This window comes from Teleopsis dalmanni, chromosome X (assembly GCF_002237135.1).
Source record: "Teleopsis dalmanni isolate 2A chromosome X, ASM223713v2, whole genome shotgun sequence".
In the NCBI taxonomy this organism is placed as follows: Eukaryota; Metazoa; Arthropoda; class Insecta; order Diptera; family Diopsidae; genus Teleopsis; species Teleopsis dalmanni.
Genome location: NC_051848.1, coordinates 20,420,047 through 20,441,616, shown reverse-complemented (window position 1 = coordinate 20,441,616; position 21,570 = coordinate 20,420,047). Strand labels below are relative to the sequence as shown.

The 21,570-nt window shown below is 32.2% G+C and overlaps 1 protein-coding gene across 1 annotated transcript; it reads right to left on the bottom strand.

Annotated features, from left to right (window-relative positions):
- Positions 1–223: 223 nt before the first annotated feature.
- LOC119662177 (homeotic protein spalt-major) lies at positions 224–19,780 on the bottom strand (the record flags this gene model as incomplete). Its single annotated transcript, XM_038071740.1, is given in 6 exon segments — positions 224–1,059; positions 1,128–1,304; positions 3,653–3,930; positions 4,059–4,554; positions 14,476–14,657; positions 16,806–19,780. Coding segments are annotated over 6 exon segments (4,281 nt in total). The 3' UTR covers positions 224–729.
- Positions 19,781–21,570: the final 1,790 nt, after the last annotated feature.

Genomic DNA, 21,570 nt, shown 5'->3' with positions numbered 1-21,570 from the left:
ATAATAATGTAGTACAAAAAAGAAAAAGAAACACATATATATTTTTGGTTTTTATTCTGTATTTGTATGTATATTATTTATTTTTCACAATAAATTAAGTTTATCATTTAAATATAGTTGCAACTACCACAGTATACTCGTACATTAAATTATATTTTTGTTTTTGTTTTTGTTTTGTTTTAGTTTTTATTTAGCAATACAATATTTTATATTATATCTTCGCAAAATCATATATGAATGTATATGTATCGATCCTATGAATATAACTTCATACAAGAGTCAGTTTACTTTCTGCTAAATTATATACTCATTCCTAGACTTGTCACTTGTATACTCATTAAGCTTAAGACTAAAATTTTGGTTTTTATACAACTTCGCCGCAGTTGCCTGCAACTTAATAATAGTTTTTATTAATTACTTTATATATTTGTATAATTTTAATAGATACTAGACACGGATTATGTTATACGTTATTAATGGTTGTCCATTATTCTGATTATACATAAAGTCATACTTGCTATGCTATGCTAGGCTACGCTTAATTTTTAAGTGCTTTTAGATATGTACTCCACAAAAACCATGTTTTCATTGTGTAACTATACAACACTTGACTATGCTATATACCTCTTAGATTCCTTTCTTCAAAAAAATCGGTTACGGTTTTCTACTTAAATTTAATTTTTCAGTTTTTCAGTTTTTCAGTTTTTAGTTTTTTCTCTGTTTTTGTTTTCAATTATCTGCAATCGTTCCATCATTCGCTTCATTCAGTTCACTCGTATCATTTTGATTGTTTTCTGTTTTAATTTTCCCTATAGATGCATTCCAAGCTGAACGTTCCAAAACTGATTTCGGACTGTCTTCACGCTTCGACTCATCTAATGTTGTCGTCGGTGAAGCGGTGTTATTAAGTCGTTCCAACTGTTGCATATTTGAAAAGTTATATGGTGCTCCTAGAAATGGTGGAAATCCTAAAAGACCTGGCGGATATTTTGGTGCAGTGCCATTAGGAAAGTGTGGTGGTGGTATGTTTGGAAAAGCACCAGGACTTATTTCTCCAGGCTGTTTCAGATTCCAATATAAAACAGTATTTTATGGTATGGGTAAAAAGTTGTGCTTTTGGTACTTACCTTTGGCGGTAGCCCATTGAAAAATGGTGGTAAATAGGGGAAAAATAATTCTGGTCTTCGCTGTATAAAATCTGGTTCTGGTGGTAGACTACCTGGTCTATGCAATGGTAACTCTAATGACATACGTCTGCCACGTCTTGAAGTTGGATTTGACCACATATGTGTTCCCATATGTACCTGAAAAGAGTTTTGTGTGCGTTTTACGTAGGTGCTTGTATGCTCAGAAATTTGACATGTGGTGTAGTGTCTGTCTGTCTTTCTGGGTACACCCAACTACTTTTCGAATTTAAAGAACTGTTGTGGCCGATTATAAACATTGATAAACATTCGGGTTATAATAGAGGGTCGCATAATAAAAGATTCATTAGTTATGAAATCGTTTAAGTCACTTAAAAGCAATTAAGTTGAAAGGCATTTCTTGGCTATAAGGTGCTAAGATCTATAACTGCTACTTGCCCTGTTTATTCGATAGAAAATTAAATAACTATGAGAACTTAGCTAGATATTAAAAAATATGAAAAAAAATTGAGAGCTTTCTGGTTATAAACGAGTACAACACAATTGGAAAATTTGATTTGATAAAGTGTACTAAAGAAGATGAAACAGCAGAACTTATTCTATTATCTATTATCTATTATATTATTCTATTATCAACTTATAACGGAAATAGGCAACATATGTCTAAGGGACATAGTGGCATTTTTAACTGCTACGCGCTTTTGAAACTGAAGTGGGTTTGTCACAATAATCCTCAAAGGATGTAGTGACGTGGTGACATAGTTCCCAAACTTTTCAAAATCTAATCTAATCTAAACTGTACTGAGCTAGTTTGGTATTTTTTGTTTCTTTGTTTATCATATAATATATCAATTTCAAAAAACATTAACCGATTGCATTCTCTTAAAGCCACCAGATTGGACATTTGTCAAGAAAAGAATGCAACACGCTCCAACTAAGATTTTTCAGTACTTCTACGTACACCTACATAATATTCACAAGAAAGGTTCAATAAGGCAAACGGACTTGAACTGAATAGTTTCAAGAAGTCTGAGAAGTCTGGAGATTTACAGTAAAAGCAATCGAGTCTTAATCTTTTTTGGAACGATAAATGATCTAACGATTTAAAAATCAAACAATATTTTTTGTGGGTTTCTCCAACTAGTAACCCAACAGCTACATATGTACACTAATATTAAAGTATAGTTCTGATTTGTACGCAAACGATACCGGACAATTTTAAAGTACCAAAGTACGAAACAAATTTAAATGAAATGCAGCGAAACAGTCGGACTGTTGTGATAAATGCGGGGTCACTTTAGTTACTTACTATATAGGATAAGTACACGATCAAGTTTAATTTTGAATTGTCCTCCTTAGCAATCAAATCACAACCTCCATAGGACATATACACTTCGTAAGAAAACATTGGTTCACACAATTCTATAACTTATTAGATTATTCAAAAGATATACACTTCTTCAGCTTCGCTAGGCATTTTTACCCCTTACATATATTGCAGTCTTGTGTTACATATCAATTATTTACTAATAATAAATTTTCTAAATGACATTGCAACAATTGTTAAGTGTGAAGGCCAAACCACATATAAACTAAACCAAACCACAAACTATATATCGGCAGATATATCGTATGTGCGCTAGCATAATTACTAATTACTTTTATCCATTTGTCAGATTCACAAAAAGTCTGTGATCAAAATCTTATATATGTGCGCTAGCATAATTATAAATTACTTTTATCCATTTGTCAGCTTCACAAAAAGTCTGTGATCAAAATCTTATACAAAAAAATTTCAAATAGTGACGTTACGATATCGACAAGCAAACAAACAATAGAACCTTTTCGTTTGAATGAGCAGTCGTTCTATCTCCAACAACAAACTAATCTTTTTGAGATGGTAACGCAAACCATGATTCCCATAAGATAACCTTTAGTTCTAAGTTCTTTAGTTTGAAGACGAAATTGATGATGCAACTGAAGTCAAATATTTACTTCTGAGCGGGAAAGAAATAATGCCTTTCCCTTACTTTAAATATTAAAAAAAGTTCTATTTTTAAACAGCCATGTTACATTGATTATCAAAATAAATGTGAATAAATATAGTCCTCCGATTTACTTGGGGTGGCTGTTCTTCAGCCCTGTACACCGACCTCTGACTAAATGTTTGATCGCCTTAAGGTATTCGTGGTATCGTTCCGGATTTTTTTTAATTATCATCTATTTTTCTACTTAGAACTATTGGGAAAAGAAAAGAATAATTACCTATGGCACTTAAGAGTTACAGGGATTAAGGATAATCTTATAGAAATTGTAATTTCTATTAAACAGTATTTAATTTATGAACACAAGTAACTATTCCTACCTTTATACATTTCTCCATATTAGTTTTAAACTCTCTAGATCTCAATTTAGGACTTTAGTTTTGAAATGCAGACAGACAAACCCACACAGTACTGGTACGAATTGTTTTTATAGAAAATGTTTGTTTTTGTTATGTTGCTTACCTTTAAGTTGCCCTTTGTGGTAAATGCCTTCTGACAGACATTACACTGAAAGGGCTTATCACCAGTGTGGGTACGCATATGGATTTGCAATGCAGAGCTCGAACTGAAATTACGACGACAGACATGACAGAAATGCTTGTTGTTGATCGGCGGTTCCAAATTCGAATTAGGTGGAGCAACAGACAACAAAGCTTGCTGAAAATCGAGTGGACTTGCCGGAAAGCGATGTGCATCTGAGTTTTGTAAAGCATTATGGGTTTCATGAGGAAGTGAGGATACTATAAGTTAAAATTTCAAAATAGATAATGCGAAAAAGAAAAGCTTCAATAAAAGCCAAAAATAAACGGACGAACGCAAAAACCAGATATGGAAAAAAAGAAATTAAATTTCAGTTAATGTCACTTACGTAGTTGCATCTTCATGAGCGACTGCTCCGCATCTGCATGTTGCTGAGCTAAATGTTGCTGGTGCTGTTGCTGCTGCTGCTGCTGGTGTTGGTGTTGGTGTTGGTGTTGGTGCTGCTTTTCATAGCTATGCTGATTTTCATGCTTTCTGTATTGTTGTTGTTTATGATTTCGCTCGTGCCGCTCGTTTCGCTCGTTGCGCTCGTTTTGCTGCTGTAGTTGATGTTGCTCTAAATGTTTCTGCTGCTGATATGATTGTTCTGTTTCTGTACAATCCTCCAGTGATAATTGCTGTGAATCAACCTCTGCATTTGGTTCCTGTTTGATGTGTTCACTCAAATGGGAATTGTTCGCAGTACTGCGTTCTTCCGCATTGAAGTCGTCGAAATTAACGCCTTTTTCGTATGCAGAACTTTTGCTTGGATTGTGATGTGCTGCTTCGATTTCATTGACGTCATTTTCAGTTTTCTTATGAAAGAGATTGGGATTAAGCGTGAGCTGAAGAAAATAGAATTTTTTTGTGAACTTCTAAGCGGTAAAATGGCTTTTATAAACAATTCACTTTGTAGTTAAACTTTCTACAAATTTCATATAAAATATAAGTATTTATATGTACGAGTAGCAACTTTGTTGTTATGCTAGAAATACTACTAATGTGTACAATCGCTATATGGCAAATTTTTTGCATAATTCCATTTTAATGTGGCGTTAATGCTAAATTACTAAACATGTTTTGTAAGCCCACAATTAATATCATAAAGTGATTTTTTGCTTACTTTCGGTTGAAATTTGTATCTCATGACGTGGCAGCGCAGACAATTTGCTTAACTTAATTTGTGGATATGTGCGAGTTTTGATTCAACTCGTACCGTTGCAGACAACCAGGCCGGAAAACTCATTATTACGACAAGAATTTGCACTTCTTTACATTAATGAAACATGAAGTAAATTTAATTTTATTTCAGCAAAACTTAGCTCAATGTTTTCATAAACAAATAAAAAACTGACTTTTTTTTATAACTCAAAATGTTGGCAGATAAAAATAACAGATAAATTTTAAAATAAGAGTGAAAAACTTAAAAATAAAATACATGCATTTCATATCATCAATCAAAATCAATAAAATTAAAAAATAAATTCAGACAATTAATTAAAAAGAATTATAAAATAAATTAACAAATTAATATGTACTAGAGTATCTTCAGAATTACTTCCAGATTAATGATTATGCTGCCTACCAATGCAAGCTTCTCACTAACTTTGCATTTTCAAAGCAATGAGAGCATTCAACGCATTATTATATATACTATATAGTACAGATATTTTTTAACGTTATCAAATTATTCAAAATCAGATAAATTTATATTTGAGTATTAGAAAATGCATATACAGTACGATATTGTAGTAGAATTCATCATATAAAAAGACTATAATGTTAAATACTATATTATATGGTATTTTGCTTGTTATAAATATTATAAGTTTTATAATAAAATATTAATAATTTCAAGAACACTATTGTTGGGTCTTTGATAATACTCGAAACAGCTGTATGGTCAGCCAATTAATTAATTAATTGGCTAATTAGTTAAATAATTAATAGTAAGTAAATAAATTATATAAAAGTAAATAAATAAATTATTTGATTCAATTAATTAAATTAATATAAACAGAATTTTTGCTACTATAGTTCACTACTTTTCAAAAACTTTCTATCTAAAATCATAGTTTCTATTAAGTAAAATAGTCACTACCGTCATATTGATATTAAAATCATTTAATAGAATATTTATAATATTTGTCAATTATAAATATTATAATAAACAACTTATAATTTGAAAGAGAATTGATTTGTATTTAATGAAACGTGAAAGTGAAGCTCTCATTGTCGTTCCAAAAATGTAATACTTATGAATCAAAATTTGATAACATTTCGACCAATCGCTCACAACTGTGAATTTATTTCTTGAACGAACTTCTGACATTTCATATATAATAAATAACAAGTATAATATAATATATATAATATAAAAGTCTTGGGTGTTTAAGCAATGCGAACCAAAACACATATTTATGCACAAACTTATAATATGTATGGTTGGATCACGGTTCTATTACTAACCGATATATAAAAATAAAATAGTGTTTCATCTATATATATATATATGAAGTACATAAAGACAGCGATAGGACTATTATTTCTTTAGTGTATAGTACAATTACCTGCTTCGAATATAACAAATATATATCAAATTTATTTTCAAAATTGTTCATCCTCTTAGTATCTACATAGTTCCAGTAATAGAAAACACTCTAATTAATGTGCTTTGAAAAAAGTGCGCTATGTGAATTAAATTATATACGAATAACAACAAAAAACTACGTGGGGCATTTGATAATAGTTCAACATTTATCTTAATGCATGTTTATCGGCATTAATTACTCTTATAAAATAACTTATTTTTTAACAAATTATATTTGATTTAAAAAATGACTGGCGACATTATTTTTGTATTGAATTTTTTGCACTATGTTTCTGTAACAGAAACATATATACAAATATGTGTATGTATATACTTCTTTCATATATAATAATCGATATCCAATAATAATTTATGATAATTGCACATATATACGTATTTTTATGTAAATAATATATTTTATAAATGATTTGTTTAATTTAGTGTAATTATCTGCAATTATTACTATATTTTTCAAAATTTTTAATTCATTTATGTCTTGTTTTTTTTTTACATGAAGTATTTCTCGTGCCAACAAAAACATTTTTGTTTATGTTATTTACTGTTGACTTTGGCTTTTATTTTATATTTTATAAAAATTTAATTTTTTTTATAGGACATAGAATTTTTCATTTCTTTTGAATGCAGAGAATTGGCAAACTTTATTGAGTTTATGACCAAATAATCCCAAATGTGTGCCCAAGTACTGAAGAAATCTGTACTTATGGTTTGTACCATATTGACGCTTGTTGACAAAATGCACTGAACAAACAATCAAGAAAGATACTTCCTAGATGTCAAAAGTATGGGACATTTCTTTTATTTGGTGTAAGCTAAACTTATTTTTACAAAATTATAAATATGAAATCAATCACTGATGTGATTAATCCTTTAATTCTGTGGAATTACTACCAACGAATATTACTATTTTAACTAATTTTTTCTTATTTAATATTTTGCTTAAACTGAACCCGAATTGGAAGTCTGATTAGGTTGTGAGAAAGAGAGCAAGAGAACATGAGTAAGTGAGAGAGAGAGAGAGAGAGAGAGAGAGAGAAAGAGAAAGAGAGAGAGAGAAAGAGAGAAAGAGAGAAAGAGAGAAAGAGAGAAAGAGATAAAGAGAGAGAGAGAAAGAGATAGAGAGAAAGAGAGAGAGAGAAAGAGAGAGAGAGAAAGAAAGAGAGAGAAAGAGAGAGAGAAAGAGAGAGAGAAAGAGAGAGAGAGAAAGAGAGAGAGAGAGAAAGAGAGAGAGAGAGAAAGAGAGAACTAACTATCAACACTTACTGTCGGAAATATTTATTAACTTTTGTGATGTGTTTATAAGTTGAAATAGTTGAATTATATTAACAACTGTTATCCTCGTATCCAAATTTTTAATATATTAGATAAAGCTAACGAGATCCAATAAGTCCACTTAAGTCATTTCTGCCAAGCCAAAGAATAAAACTATCTATATCGTCTTTATATCATGTCAATTTCTGCACAATTTACTTATTGTATAAAAATAAGTAAGACACTATTATCAAACCATCGGCACAGTTCCTTTTTGGAAGATTTTTGGTTTCATTCCTGTTAAACTCAAAACAAAACTCGGTACTATTCTTAGACTTAAAATCAAAACAGAACTGGTTAACGTTTTGGGTTCGAAGCTCTAACCTTAATAAATATTTTTTCAAATATTTTTAACTACACTCATTCAGTGCTCAAAGATTTCAATCTAATGACCTCTACAGTTTATACTGCACTACATTCTATCACTTCTTTAACCCTTCTGTTCTATGTTCATATCTTTATTTTATATATTATTATTGTAATAGATATACTTTTTCTTAGTTATGTACACTCCTACATTCTTTCACACTGTTCAAAGATTTCTTTCCTATACTCTCGTTCATAAGTAATATTATCATAATAGATATACTTTTTGTTTATTCACTGTATTGTACTCGACAACACTCTTTAAGTGCTCAAACACATTTTCTATTATGCTCTCTCTGATTTATGCTTCACTACATTATTTTACTTTTTGAACACGTATGTCCTATAATGGCATATTAAATTATGGCAAAAATTCTAAGTGGTTCTAACTCTTGGGTCTTTAATTATACGGTAACACACTGAGCCAAAAGGTCTGAGTGCAACCCTTGGGATTGCCAGTATAACCTAACCTATGTCCTATGATGTGCTCTATGTTGTATATTATCACAGTGGATTATACAGTGGAAGAGTCATCTCAAACTGAAAAGCCACCTTACCTGTTCATTCCAAATCTTGCAAAATCTTTTCAGGGACTTTAAACAACATTTTAATTACTATTAAGTTACTGTTTATAGTAAAGTGTTTATTATTAAAAGAAATAACCTAAAACATTATTATGAAAAAGGGATAGTATACTACAACCTAAAAGAACTATTATGTCCAAACCTAAAACCTAAAACAAGTGAGGAGAGGAGAGGGGAGAGTACTAAAAAAGGTCAACGTCTGTATTTTGCTTATTAATAATCTATTTAATTTTGAATTGAAAGTCAACTATATAAAAATACAATGGCGTAAATATATTTTAATAATTACAAAAATTTTAAAAAAATTTATTCGAATACATTTTAAGCATTCTGAGCATTCGTTTTTTTGCAGCGTAGAACAGAACTAATTAAGTAAAAATATCTACCATAAAATATGTTGTGCTATTAATTTGCCAAAATAATATTCTTTCGTTGAGTACATTTTAATTATGAATATGCATACTTAAGATTTTCGCTAGTATTGTAAATCTTACTAAAATTAATTAAAATATTTCAACAAAGTGTACTTTAGTTGGCGACACTCACACAAACTCTAGCATGGGAACGACGAAGTGCACATATTAAAATGAAAAATTTTTATAAATAATTTCAACAACAATAATTTTCATATAAACCTATATCTGTTGCATAATCGAGCGACATACTAGACACATTCTAATGTGCAACATTATTAATAAGAATGTGCGAATTCGCCTAAAATGCCTCAAGTGCCTCAAGTGCCACTCGTGCTTTGCGTTATAGCCTTCAAGTGTAGCTCCTTTGGAAATATTCCAAAAATGCAAAAATAATGAACGATGTCATTAGTCATAGACACACAATATTGTAATCGCAAGCATTTTTATGCGGCGATAATACACATCAGTATGTTTTAGTATCTACGCATCTATAAAGATACACATAGCAGACTACACACACTACACACACTACAGCTAATGCGATATGAAATTGTTAATGTTAGATACATTTTCATATCAAATTAAACATCATCATTATTTGAGTATCTCACAAGGTATGATTATGTGCAGTGCAGTCGTTGTCTGTACTCTTCGCTTAACATACTCGTACTTGGTGTATGCTAGCAATGTTAGCACAAGCATTTGCATAGATGCATTTGCATAGATGCATTAGCATAGATACATTTGCTCGCTGTCTGTCCAGTCTGTCAGCGCTGCTGAAGCCATATAGCTATGTAAGCACTTTTCATTATTTCATTAAATGTAATATTTAGTTTATGTTTTGGCATAAACAGACGCGTGTTTGTCTGTTGAAAATCATAACATATTTGTGACTGTTTGTTGGTTCTATACGAGTTTCCAACTTTTCAACTAAGTTTAGTTATAATACATAGAATTGCAGTTGTCCCCACGATCATATGTTATCTGCCACATGCCACTGCTGCTGCACTAACGTTGTCATCCGCAGCGCCAGGGACAGGGACAGGGACAGGCAGGAACAATCCTCGTGCTAAAACCCAAAGTTTTAATTGCATTTTAAATGGAGAACAAAGCATGGGAATGTCGCAGAATTCGTAAATATCAGAAACGCCACTCCGAGAATGTATCGGAGTGTGTCGTCATTATATATTTTAGTTATAATAAAATGTGATCGTATGTATTTGGTCGAAATCATTAATACCCCTTCACGATTAAGTGTTCTATAGCTGCTCTATGCTTGCGTCAAGCGGGCTGTTGGGGGGTAAATTGTAAAAGTGATTTATTTGCGTGCGGTCATAAATTCTTAAAATGAAATGTCAAGCAAATAAAAGTTTTTAATTTTTATCTTTTTATTATATATATTTTTTTTTTGCTTTTTTTTTGTCAGTGCTCCTAAATGTTTATTGTTTTAATATTCAAAAATTGTTTTATGTGAAAAATGCTGATTTCTGAAATCAATTTAACGCTGCTAGTGCGAATGTAATTGTTCTTAATATTTTACAAATTTAATTGCATTTAATTCACTAAACGCTTAGAATTAAATTTATTTAAGCACTTTTGTTAGAACAAAATATCTCTTCATAAAATGCCTTTTATTGGTTGCAGTTGTGGTGACTCATCGCATGGCAAATCTATTGCAATGAAATCGTTCAAGATACTTTAATACGTGTTTGTCACATAAAAACTTAATAAAATTTTAATGTCATTTCTATGAAGAATATATTCAAAATTCAAAAAAAAAGATAATGAAAAATTGTATTTTTATTATAAGGTTCAAAACTTAAACAATTGGTTTAAATAAGTGAAATAAATATTTTTAACTAATTACAGTAATTTTACTAAATATAACAAACTAATATCTTAAAAACCTGTAATTTATAGCCAATCATTTTCAACTATAAAATTTTGGACACAAGTCTTCAACTGCCCAAAATAAAAAAACTTGTAAAACTTTGTATGAAAAATGCTACATAGCTCAGCTTAGTAATACAAAATCCTTTTAATGATTCATAGCTTCAAAACAAGATATACGTCAGATCTTGTTTCGTTGTTTCTCTGCAGTGAGCCAACAGCAATATATAATATATATTCTATATATTTAATGTGTATGACTAGTTTATACTATTTTACTTAACAGAAACTACTATATTTAATATAAAGGTTTCAAATAGTATTGAATTGCAACAACAAACATTTTTATCACTCTGTACTTGGACTCTCAAAAAAATAGCTAAATATAAGAAATAACTCCAAGACCACTGATAATGGTCAGTCAAGAAATACTATTAATTAAAAATAAATGATAATTTTTTGTTGCAATTCTGTTCAATTCTGTTTATATGTTATATGTAGTCCATATATATTCTAGTCTATTCTTCTTTACTTCTTCGTTACTTAATACATGTTTCAGTCACGAAAAAAAAAACAAAAGTCCAACACGAAAGAAACTTTTCTGTACTTGATTGCGATTAGGAAAAAGGATTAGGATTTTGACTAGGAAAAAGCTATATAGTCCTATCAATGTCATGATGGACGAACTTGGTTTTACATGCCACAGTGAAGTTATAAAATCTTAGTTCGAAACTAGAAATATTTTGATCTATATAAAGAGTTTTTGATGTCATCGGACTTATTCACCACAGATGCAGAAGTCTATATCTGCTTTATTATATTAATTCTTCTAGTAGAGTTAAGTTCTAGTCTTCATGTCATATGTCCACACCATCTTATATCTAAAAGTTTTGTTGGAAATTCTGTATTATGGCAGCATAAATACAAATGCAGCTACAAATTTTTTAGTCGTACCATTAAGTAAAAGTGATACTATTTAATTAAAATGTCAATGACGTCATTTGGCATTTCACATCGTCTAATTTTAAGTGTCATCATTCAAATCTTATAGATTTGATTATAAATTAATAAAACATCATTATGAAATAACGAATCGAATAAGCAATAAAAACCACAAGAAATCCACTTTATTAAAGTCGCTTTCCAACTAAAGTGGAGCAAACTACGTACCAAAAACGAGCGATGCAGCAAACGGCAATTACTCAGAATTGATGTAATTAATAATTTACTCATAATTTACAGTGTTTTGTATTGGTTGCGGCATTGCTTTCTTAATGCCAGGGCACACACGCATTATTTTGGACCGCAAAGGAAAACGCATTTACGCACAATCAATTACCAACAAACGCCACAAATATCCTTTTAAGGTTAGCACATATCACTGGCGATGTAACAATATACACACATCCATCCATGCAGACGTCTTGACAAAGGCAATCTGAAAAAATTATTATTATGCCACAAACCATCGCGAAGTGATTTTCACTTTTACTACATTACGACATAATTAAAACAAACCTTAGCCGCAGCTTAACTCATCTATTGACGAGTTGTGCATAGCTGCAAACACCAAACACCAAAAACATGGCATAAGGAATTTTTGCTAATGAGAAATAAAATATCTGTAACAAATATTAGTTCTCGGATAAAATAATTCTAAGTTATTGATCCAGTCTCTACAATAGCTCTTCAGCTATAACTGATACATGTCCTATGTATTTGAATATAAAATTTTTTATCAAGTCTCTAACTCAATTCAACATTAGCTTTGCCACAAAAGTCATTGGAAACTTTCAATAATAAGTTTTCAAAAAAGAAGTGCAAAGTTTTAGGTATATATTAACCTAGTACTGCCCAGAACTATTGTAACCTATGATAATCGCGGGTTATTTCGAGTTAAAATAAAATCCTATTTGATTTTTGACTAATTTTGTGTAGTATTGTCCAAAAAACGCCATAAATTTTTTTTATAAAGCAATGGTTTAACAAATTTGAGGTTTTATAATGGCTAAAAAAAAATTAAAACATAATTCGTTCCATTCCTAATACAATCTTTATACACAGTTTTTCCCGACTGCGGTTAAGCATCTTTAAACGGAGCCCTACGGTTGAGCTCTAGATCAAGTGAACAAAGGCGCCAAAATCTACCCATTCAATTGAGATCATCTATAATTTATTGTCCATAGTATAGGATTTCATCTACAATTACTGGCATAACAAGTCCTGTTGGGTGACCTAAACTTTCAATGTGACTTGTGTTACTACAACTAGAACGGAATTGAGAGAACCATTATTGAACCATTTATGGTGCAAAGCCACTATAGTGTTTTTGTTCAGTCTTTCCTTGCTTTCGGTGAAGTTATATATTTTTTTACAAAAAATTCTAAACGTTGTTTTGGTTTCAAAAGCTATCAGACAAATCTAGATGACACAGCTAGCTTAAAATTCTACAGTAGTCTAGATGGTAGTCTTGATGGTAGTCTAGATGATAATCTTAATTGTAGTCTTGATGGTAGTCTAAATGGGAATCTTGATGGTAATCTTCATGGTAGTCTAGATGAGAATTTTAATAGTAGTCTTGATGGCAGCGTAGTTGGTGGTATAGATGGTGATGAAGATGAAAATAACAGATAGTAGTTAACAGGACCAGTGTAATATTACAATTTGTTACGCAGAAAGTTCAAAATGTCATTCGATGCATCACAATTATTTTTGTAAATTTAATGTTAAAATACAATACTTTGTTCATGAATACTATTAAATTAGATTATTAAATTAAATTAAATCTAATAATTTCAGTGACATTCAAAATTGAGTACCGACCCAAACTAACACTACCACAGACCCAAACAAATGTTCTTTAAAGTAAAACTCAGGTATCTTTTTTAGGTTCAACAAATTAATCTATTTTGTTGATTGCTTCAATTGATTTAGTAATTAAATCATTTAATTAAATCATAAATTTAATTAATTTATTACATCATTTTTTCATACTTCTCTTTCAACATGAATGGACATATATATAAGATGAATTAAGAACAGAGACGATTGGTAACAAACAGACAGACATCTTTTTCTGCAATGGAATCCAACTGCACAAATATGAAGCTATTGAGATCTACGTAATATGAACATTTAATTAATGATTTCTAGACATAGAAGCGCGCACACAGTTTTTGCTTCTATGATTACAAAGGCACTCCGTAGTTGTTTTAATGAAAACGTGAGTTAGAGGAAAAAATAACGACGTTAGGCCGACTTGATGTCAGTTGTCATTTGTTAATATTCACATGAGAAATGTACCGACTACAAATACGGCTAACGATTTCCATTTTACAAGAGTGGAAGATATTGTGTGGCAGCAGCATGTGCCGTGCTGGGGCTACAACTTAACGTTTAAGGATTGAACGCTTAACTGCAACATGAGGCAATTAGTATGATTTGCGAGTGTGTCAAGACTAAGCGTACATAGTATGTATCTTGGAACGAATAAATCATTATCTATGTAGGTATATTAGTTAATATTACTATATATGTTAAGTATGTAAAAAGTAAAGTTCTATTTTAATAGTGTGAAAGGATTTCACTTACCTTAGCGTTAAACGGTGATGTTGGATCGCTGTTACTGCGACTTCCATTCCCATTCTCACTTCCATTTGTATTTGCATTTGCAGTATCTTTGGTATGTTCTGACTGAAAATGATTTTCCAAACTTGCGGGATTTGGAAATATTTTAAAGCAGATGTTGCAAAAATGTGGAGGGGGATGTAGTCCTGTGAAAGATTATGGTATTAACAAATTATGTATGTGCATATCACATGAAATTATTAAAGGTAATAAATATAAATATTACTCTCTTACTTTCAAAAATTCGAAATATTTAGTTTGATAAAAGAATTACAAGAAGAGCGCAACATAAGGAGGATGTTTTTTTTAAGCATTGTAAAGAAATAATAATATTTAAAAATAATAATTTACAAGCAACACTCTGTAAACAATTTTATAGGTTCCCCGTCATAGGAACATTGAAAATAATAAAAATAGAGACAATTTAACCCACCTTGATGCTTATCTAGACATCTCCCAAGGGTTACCGGTATATATTCACATAGAGACCGTTAGAAGAGGTATATTTCTACACGTTCTGCCGTTAGCTCTGGTATACATACAATCAGACCAGGTCAAAAGAACTTATAACCAGAGACCGAGTTCATACCGAGTTCTCTCAGGTTATTGATATATAGGATTCAATGCAAAGAAACTGTACGTTCTATTCAATACTTTCTATAGACTTTGTGGATACTTGAACGAAAAGAAAATCCCACATTTTCTTTTGTGACTGCTTTAGCCAACAGAAGGAACTCATATTTAGAGAGTGCTTTTTTAGCTTTATCAGACTGCTCATCAGTAAGAACAAAAAAATTGCTATACTAAGTCAATTTAACTAGTTGACGTGGAATGTGTTATTAATGTACCCTGCAATCACTCAACCAACCATCTACTTGAACGCTTTCAATATAAGGCTCTTTCATAGTGTTGTAAATATGTTCAAAATTCTTATTATCATCTTTAAAATACTGTAGTTGTTGCACATTCCGTTTCGTATATCTTTGTTATCGTTTATGCGCCAATTATGCACCCAGCTTTTAGAAACCCTTATCTTGATATAAAATATTGCTTAATGTATCTTCTGAATAATTTAGAGCTTTTACTATATATCATTAGACCAAGCGATGATCATTCGAAACGATTATCAAAACCGCAAAAAACTGTTGCAACGATTTCTCTCATTGACGACTTTTTGGACGTTCGTCATATGGTTCATCTTCAGGATCACATTCATATTAAGAACTCTACTTCGACTTAGGACAGACTCATTCAAGACATTTATAAAATACCTTTTGATTGTTAATCTTTTTTTTTTTGCAACAAATTTATTGGCGGTATTTTCGGATGATCTTTTGGGCTAAAAATTTAAATACTCTTTTCTTAGCAGTAATAAGTAATAGAAATGTTAGATCAATATTTATGGGGTGGCATCACAGAACACAATAATAGAAGTCTTTTTTGACTTCTACTGAGACTGAGACATGAGACATGACACATAAAATAAAATATATATTAAAAATCAGAATAAGACTCTTTTCCATGCGATTTTCTTATATTAAATAACTTAAAGATTTTCAAGCGAAACTTTTGTTTTGAGTTCGCCTTTTTTTAAAAAAAATTTAATTAAATTGACTTTTATCTTTGATGCAACGCTGAATGGTCATAAATTTCTCTAAAAGTAACACGTTGTGACATAATGTCGCGTAAATGAAAATTAAATCGTTGAAGCTAAGTAATTCATCGAATTGTTCACATACAAACTCATATATTGAGAAGTGTGTTAAAGAGATATCTATGGGATATTTAAAGCATATGTATTTTTAGAATTGATATGGCACCGTCACGAATTCTTTGTTTGGGTCCAATTGAATTATGTCGCTGCGTCTTCTTCAGTGCCGAAACATCAACGCAGATTATTGCAGAACTCTTTATTCTGTATCGAAGCGAAAAAAATTTGCTTGTTCCCGTTACTGAAACGCACATGCTGAATACTGTGCTTGTGAAAGGTCAAAGGTGACAGACGGAAAATCTTTGTCATTTTCATGAATCTGGTGTGGCGTACGCCAAAATGACATTAAGAATAAATACAACTTCAACGGGTAGCAGAGTGACAATGTTGCAAGAAGTTACAATATAAATTAAGTTATATATAAAAATCGAACAAAAACAAAAAAAAACAGTAAGTAAAGCAATGAATTCCAATGTAAACTCACTACGCAAATTTTAATTTCTTTATGCTTAAAAAATATAATCTATATTCTTTTATTACAAGTTTGAAAAAAAACACATTCATAAATCATAATGTCACCTACCTATGAAGCCTAGAGGTCCGAAAGGTAGTAGCGGAAATTTTGGGTGCGTTCCAAGTGCTTGCATTTCTTCGCGAGCTGCTGCCATTAGTAAAAAATTTGGTGGCATACCGAAAGGCTGTAGGTGTTCTAATGATTTCTGCGGCATACCATTCAAACCATTGAATCCACGTGCAGATGTTAAGTCCATTGCATTCTGCACTTCTACACTGTCATGCCCACTGGCTGAGTCATGCTTCTCATCGTATTCCTCACGACGGTCTTGTGGCGTTTGCGAATTGGAATTCTCACGCGAGTCATCCGTGCTGTCCATGGTCATAAAGTCATCGAAATCGCCTTGTGAGGATTCAGAACGTTGCCCCGAGTAGTCTGAAGTTGTGGAAAAATCGAAGTTATCTGACGCACCCATGGATTTGTTCGAGTTCTGATCTTCTATAGCAGCGGCAGCGGCGTCAATATGAGCCTTAATGCGAGCATTATGTTCGGCGATTGCAGCTGCGGATGCTTCAACACTCATGCCAGCGGCATTCAAGGCACCACTTATACTAGGTGGCAGTCCACCTCCACCGCCATCGTCAATTGTATGTATGCGTATATGCTGTTGCAATATGATTCCATTGGAAAATTTCTGATGACAAACAGGACACTTGAATTGACTACGCATTGGTGGTTTGATTTTATGTATACTCATATGTGCTTTTAGGTTGCCCTTAGTTGCAAAGGCTCGTCCGCAGATTTTGCAACGAAATGGCCGTTCGCCAGTATGGGTTCGAATGTGCATTTGCAATGAGCTGCGACAAGACATTACTTTTTGACAGAAAATGCATTGATTAGGATCTGTAAGTTTATTTTCGATATTATCAACAAGCTGTTGTAGCTTTGAAGTTTCTGACGTTTTATCAATTTCGATGAGATCCTCCCATGACTTATCGATAATTCGTTCCATTTGTGCTAAAGAGAATTCTGTGGAAATGTGTTGATCTATGCTACTGTTATTGGAGTTTCGACTAATGGAAGAACGCCGAAACATTTTTGGTACATTTTCGATATGCTCTCGATCATCTATAGGAATGGAATGTGCAGCTCTCATATCACTGGCTGTCATACCCATGTGCATGCCACGTTTTTTAGTGGAACTACTGCTGCGCTTCTGTACTGGTGGATTAGCAGGCTTTTCGGTCTTGTCAGATAAAGTGTCCTGCTTGCTTTCCGGTTGTATAGGCGCGCTTTTCGTACATTCTTCAAAAGCATGCATATGCAAATTTTCATTTGAATTAGTTTTACTGCTTAAATCTTGTGGATTTTCATGAACCGGTGAATGCAGCCTCACTGGAGGTTCTTTTGTGATCATTTTTTGAGATTCCAAGGATTTAGTAATATGATTATTTGATTGTAGCTGTTGTTCGGCTTCAATAGCTGCCTCTTTTGTAGTGCCACTTTGCGTTTGGTAGGGTAATCTCATAGGTAATGCGGGTGCACTAGCATTCATTATAGCACTGTTTGGTGGAAATTGGGAGTATTGCTCTTGGTTCGTAGCAGTCGTGCCAGGCCCTAATAATATGGGAGGAAATATTTGTGTGTGTCTTTGGTAATGTACCTTTAAGTTCCCTTTGGTAGTGAACTTGCTACCACAAACATTGCAGTGGAATGGTCGTTCACCAGTATGAGAACGTAGGTGTATTTGAAGAGCAGAGTATGAACCAAATATTTTGCCACAATACTTGCAACGATGCTTGAAGATTTCACCTCTTCCTTGTGCGTCCTTTTGCGCATATTCGTACTCTTCCTGCAGTTGTGTAGCATGCAGACTCTGTGAAGCTGAGTCAAGAACTTCTTCGGTGCGCCGTTGCAAAACTTCTAGGCAGTTTGGTGCATTTGGTGCTGGCGGTGGATCATGATTGGTTATGATGCTCGATGCTAATGTCGAACTTATATCGCAAAGTAATGGCTGATATGCAACAGAGCTGGGCAATGTGGCACTCACGCTTTGCGTTGCTTCCTTTTCTAATTCTATGTCTGTATTCTCCTTGATTGCACTTAAGTCTTCAGTCTTTATTTTCTCAGCGTTTATTGCCTGCGGTAATTGTTCACCATTTTCTGTAAGTGTAGTAGCAACGGTAGGCGTTGCATCTGGTGTTTTTCTTAATTTTTCCAAAGTTTGATTATGATTCTTTTCATTGAAGCCGGCAGAGGACTTATGCATTTCAATTTGTTCGGTATCTGTTTCATTTTCTGGTTCTAGCTCCTCTATTTCAGTTACAGAACTCTCTACACGTTTCAATTGACTCTGTAAGTGCTGTATGAGCTGTAGTTGCATTAAGTGTTGACGTTGTACATTGAATATTGTGGATTGCACCATTGCCAAGTCATTGATTGCGTCATTGTAATTGTGTGAATTTGCAATTGCGGTTGCTGCAAACTGAGCCACTGCTACTTTGGTATGTTTTAATGCCTCCAAGGCAACGTGACCACTGGCGGGCAGTCTATTCGATATAACCGAAAGATCTAAAGCCTCATTACTATCCTCATCGCCATCTTCCGCATTTTCTTCAGTAGCCATATTGTTATTTGAATTATTCAAACTAGTCTGTGGGTCTTGATTTTCGTCAGTAGCGGGTTCCACACTGTCATTCTTTAACGAAATAATGGCAGCATCGTCAATGTCATCAATTTCATTGCCTATTACTTCGACACCATTTCCACCGCTATTGTTGTTACGATCAGCATCAAGCTCCTTTGTTAGCCCACCGGCACTGTTGCTGCCGCTGGAATTACTTCGAGGCCCACGATAATTAATGCGATTATGAAAAATTGAACACATTACGCCCGTTCAATTCAGATATTTTCAATTCCAAAGCAATAACTACGTTTAGATACTTGCTGTTTTGATACGCAACTGATGTTGTTACTTTTGAGATGCGCCATTAGTTTCTGACCTTGCTTTTCGAAAATAAGCCCCAAAGCATTACGCTGAAAAGCTGAAAAGACAAAAAATTATATATTTATATTTTCAATAATATATATAAAGAAAATTCATATAATAAATTTATGTTGTGTAAATATAAACTTCGAGCGCAATTTGTTATTTTGGAATAATTACGAATTTAGTACACAGCAAGGAAGTGGGAAATTCCGCCTCGATACTCAACCCAAAGTCCATTTACCAAACATTCAACTCTAAACAAATTGATTATTATCATTTATTTATATATTTTGTTATATACGAAAACACACGTAAGAATGGCTGAAGACACCAAATGAGATTTGTTCAATTTTTATAAATAAACCGAACTTTATGATAAATTTTTTAAATGAATATATGAATAGAATATGAATAAATGAACATATTGCATATTATTAGGCGTGTATAATTTAATAAATTTGTTGTTGTAGCTGCTATTATCGGCCTGGCCCACAAAACCTGGGCTTATGTGCAATCTTACTTGACTCATTTCGAAATTTTTATTGTATTTGTGTATAATGAAGCTTTTATTTCAATTTGTTTTTATTTTTATAGACTCTTTTCGTACTTCAAGTAATTTATTGATATATGAGTTGGAATAACTCAACGCTGTTTGACGTTAACTTCGAATAATTACCGCCTTCACTGATGTTTTGAAGTCCAATAATTTAATTTATTTGCTGTTACGATTTGTAACTTCTTATTTTAAGACAATGATATCTCAAAGTACAGAACAAACAGCATTCAGCTTGCAACAATTGCAGCTATTGCAGCTTCAAGGAACTTCGTTGGTAGTGGTAGTAGTTTCCGTAGAAACGTACAGCCACTTCAATTTCCAGGGTTGCCCAAACAACATGCTTCTATGGCAAATAGTTAAGGCACAATAAATAATGTCTTAACGTATCTAAGCTATAATAGAAAACATTCTGTTTCGATAGTAGAACGTATTTTTTTTTGGCAAATATTTACTGATACAAGTATATCAGGAAATACCAAACTATGTCTAGAAGACATTCTGTAGCTATAATAAATCGAATTTCCTATTAAGTATTTCCTGATATGAGTTGAAGAAATCAGTTGAAAAATTCAGTTAAAAAACTCTATGCTTGGAGAGAGGAATATGAGTAGGTAATAGAGTTGTTTAAATTACTTGATACCTCTAATCATTCGACTCAAAAAATAGTAGCTATTAACGATAGTTATATTTCGTGGGAAAATTCAATAGTTTTGATATAAGAAAGTAGTAGTTTTTAATACTAGCCTTGGCCTGCCAAATCTCAGTTACAGAAAGCTGAGAATTTGAGCAGATGTACATCTATTGACTGCAAGGAGTACCCTGTATTTAAAATTAAGTGTGAAAAGTTGTCTCTCAGCTATTTGTTGGTTAAAAAGTGCTTTGTGTGCAGAGTCTTGTTATCATATAGTTAAATACTATATACAAAAATACTTTAATAGCCATGGTTTCTGACCATCACCCACTACATTTCCGTGTCAGAGTAGTGGAAGACGTGTACATTTCAGACTATTCAAATAATCAATACTGGCAACGAAAAAGTAGCTAATCATATTTGTATGAAGCTTTATAAAAAAATCGAAAGAGTCTAAACTTAGTCTTTAGTAGGCAAGGATATGTACGAACTTGTTCTTTTTATATAAGAGTATATAATACATTTTTGTATATATAAATGTAAATATGTATATAAAATAAAGAGCACAGTCGCATAATATAGCTTCATAACAAAAATGGTGGATGGACGGAAAAAAATGCAGACTAGATTTGATAGAGGCAATGGTTATCTCTTTTAC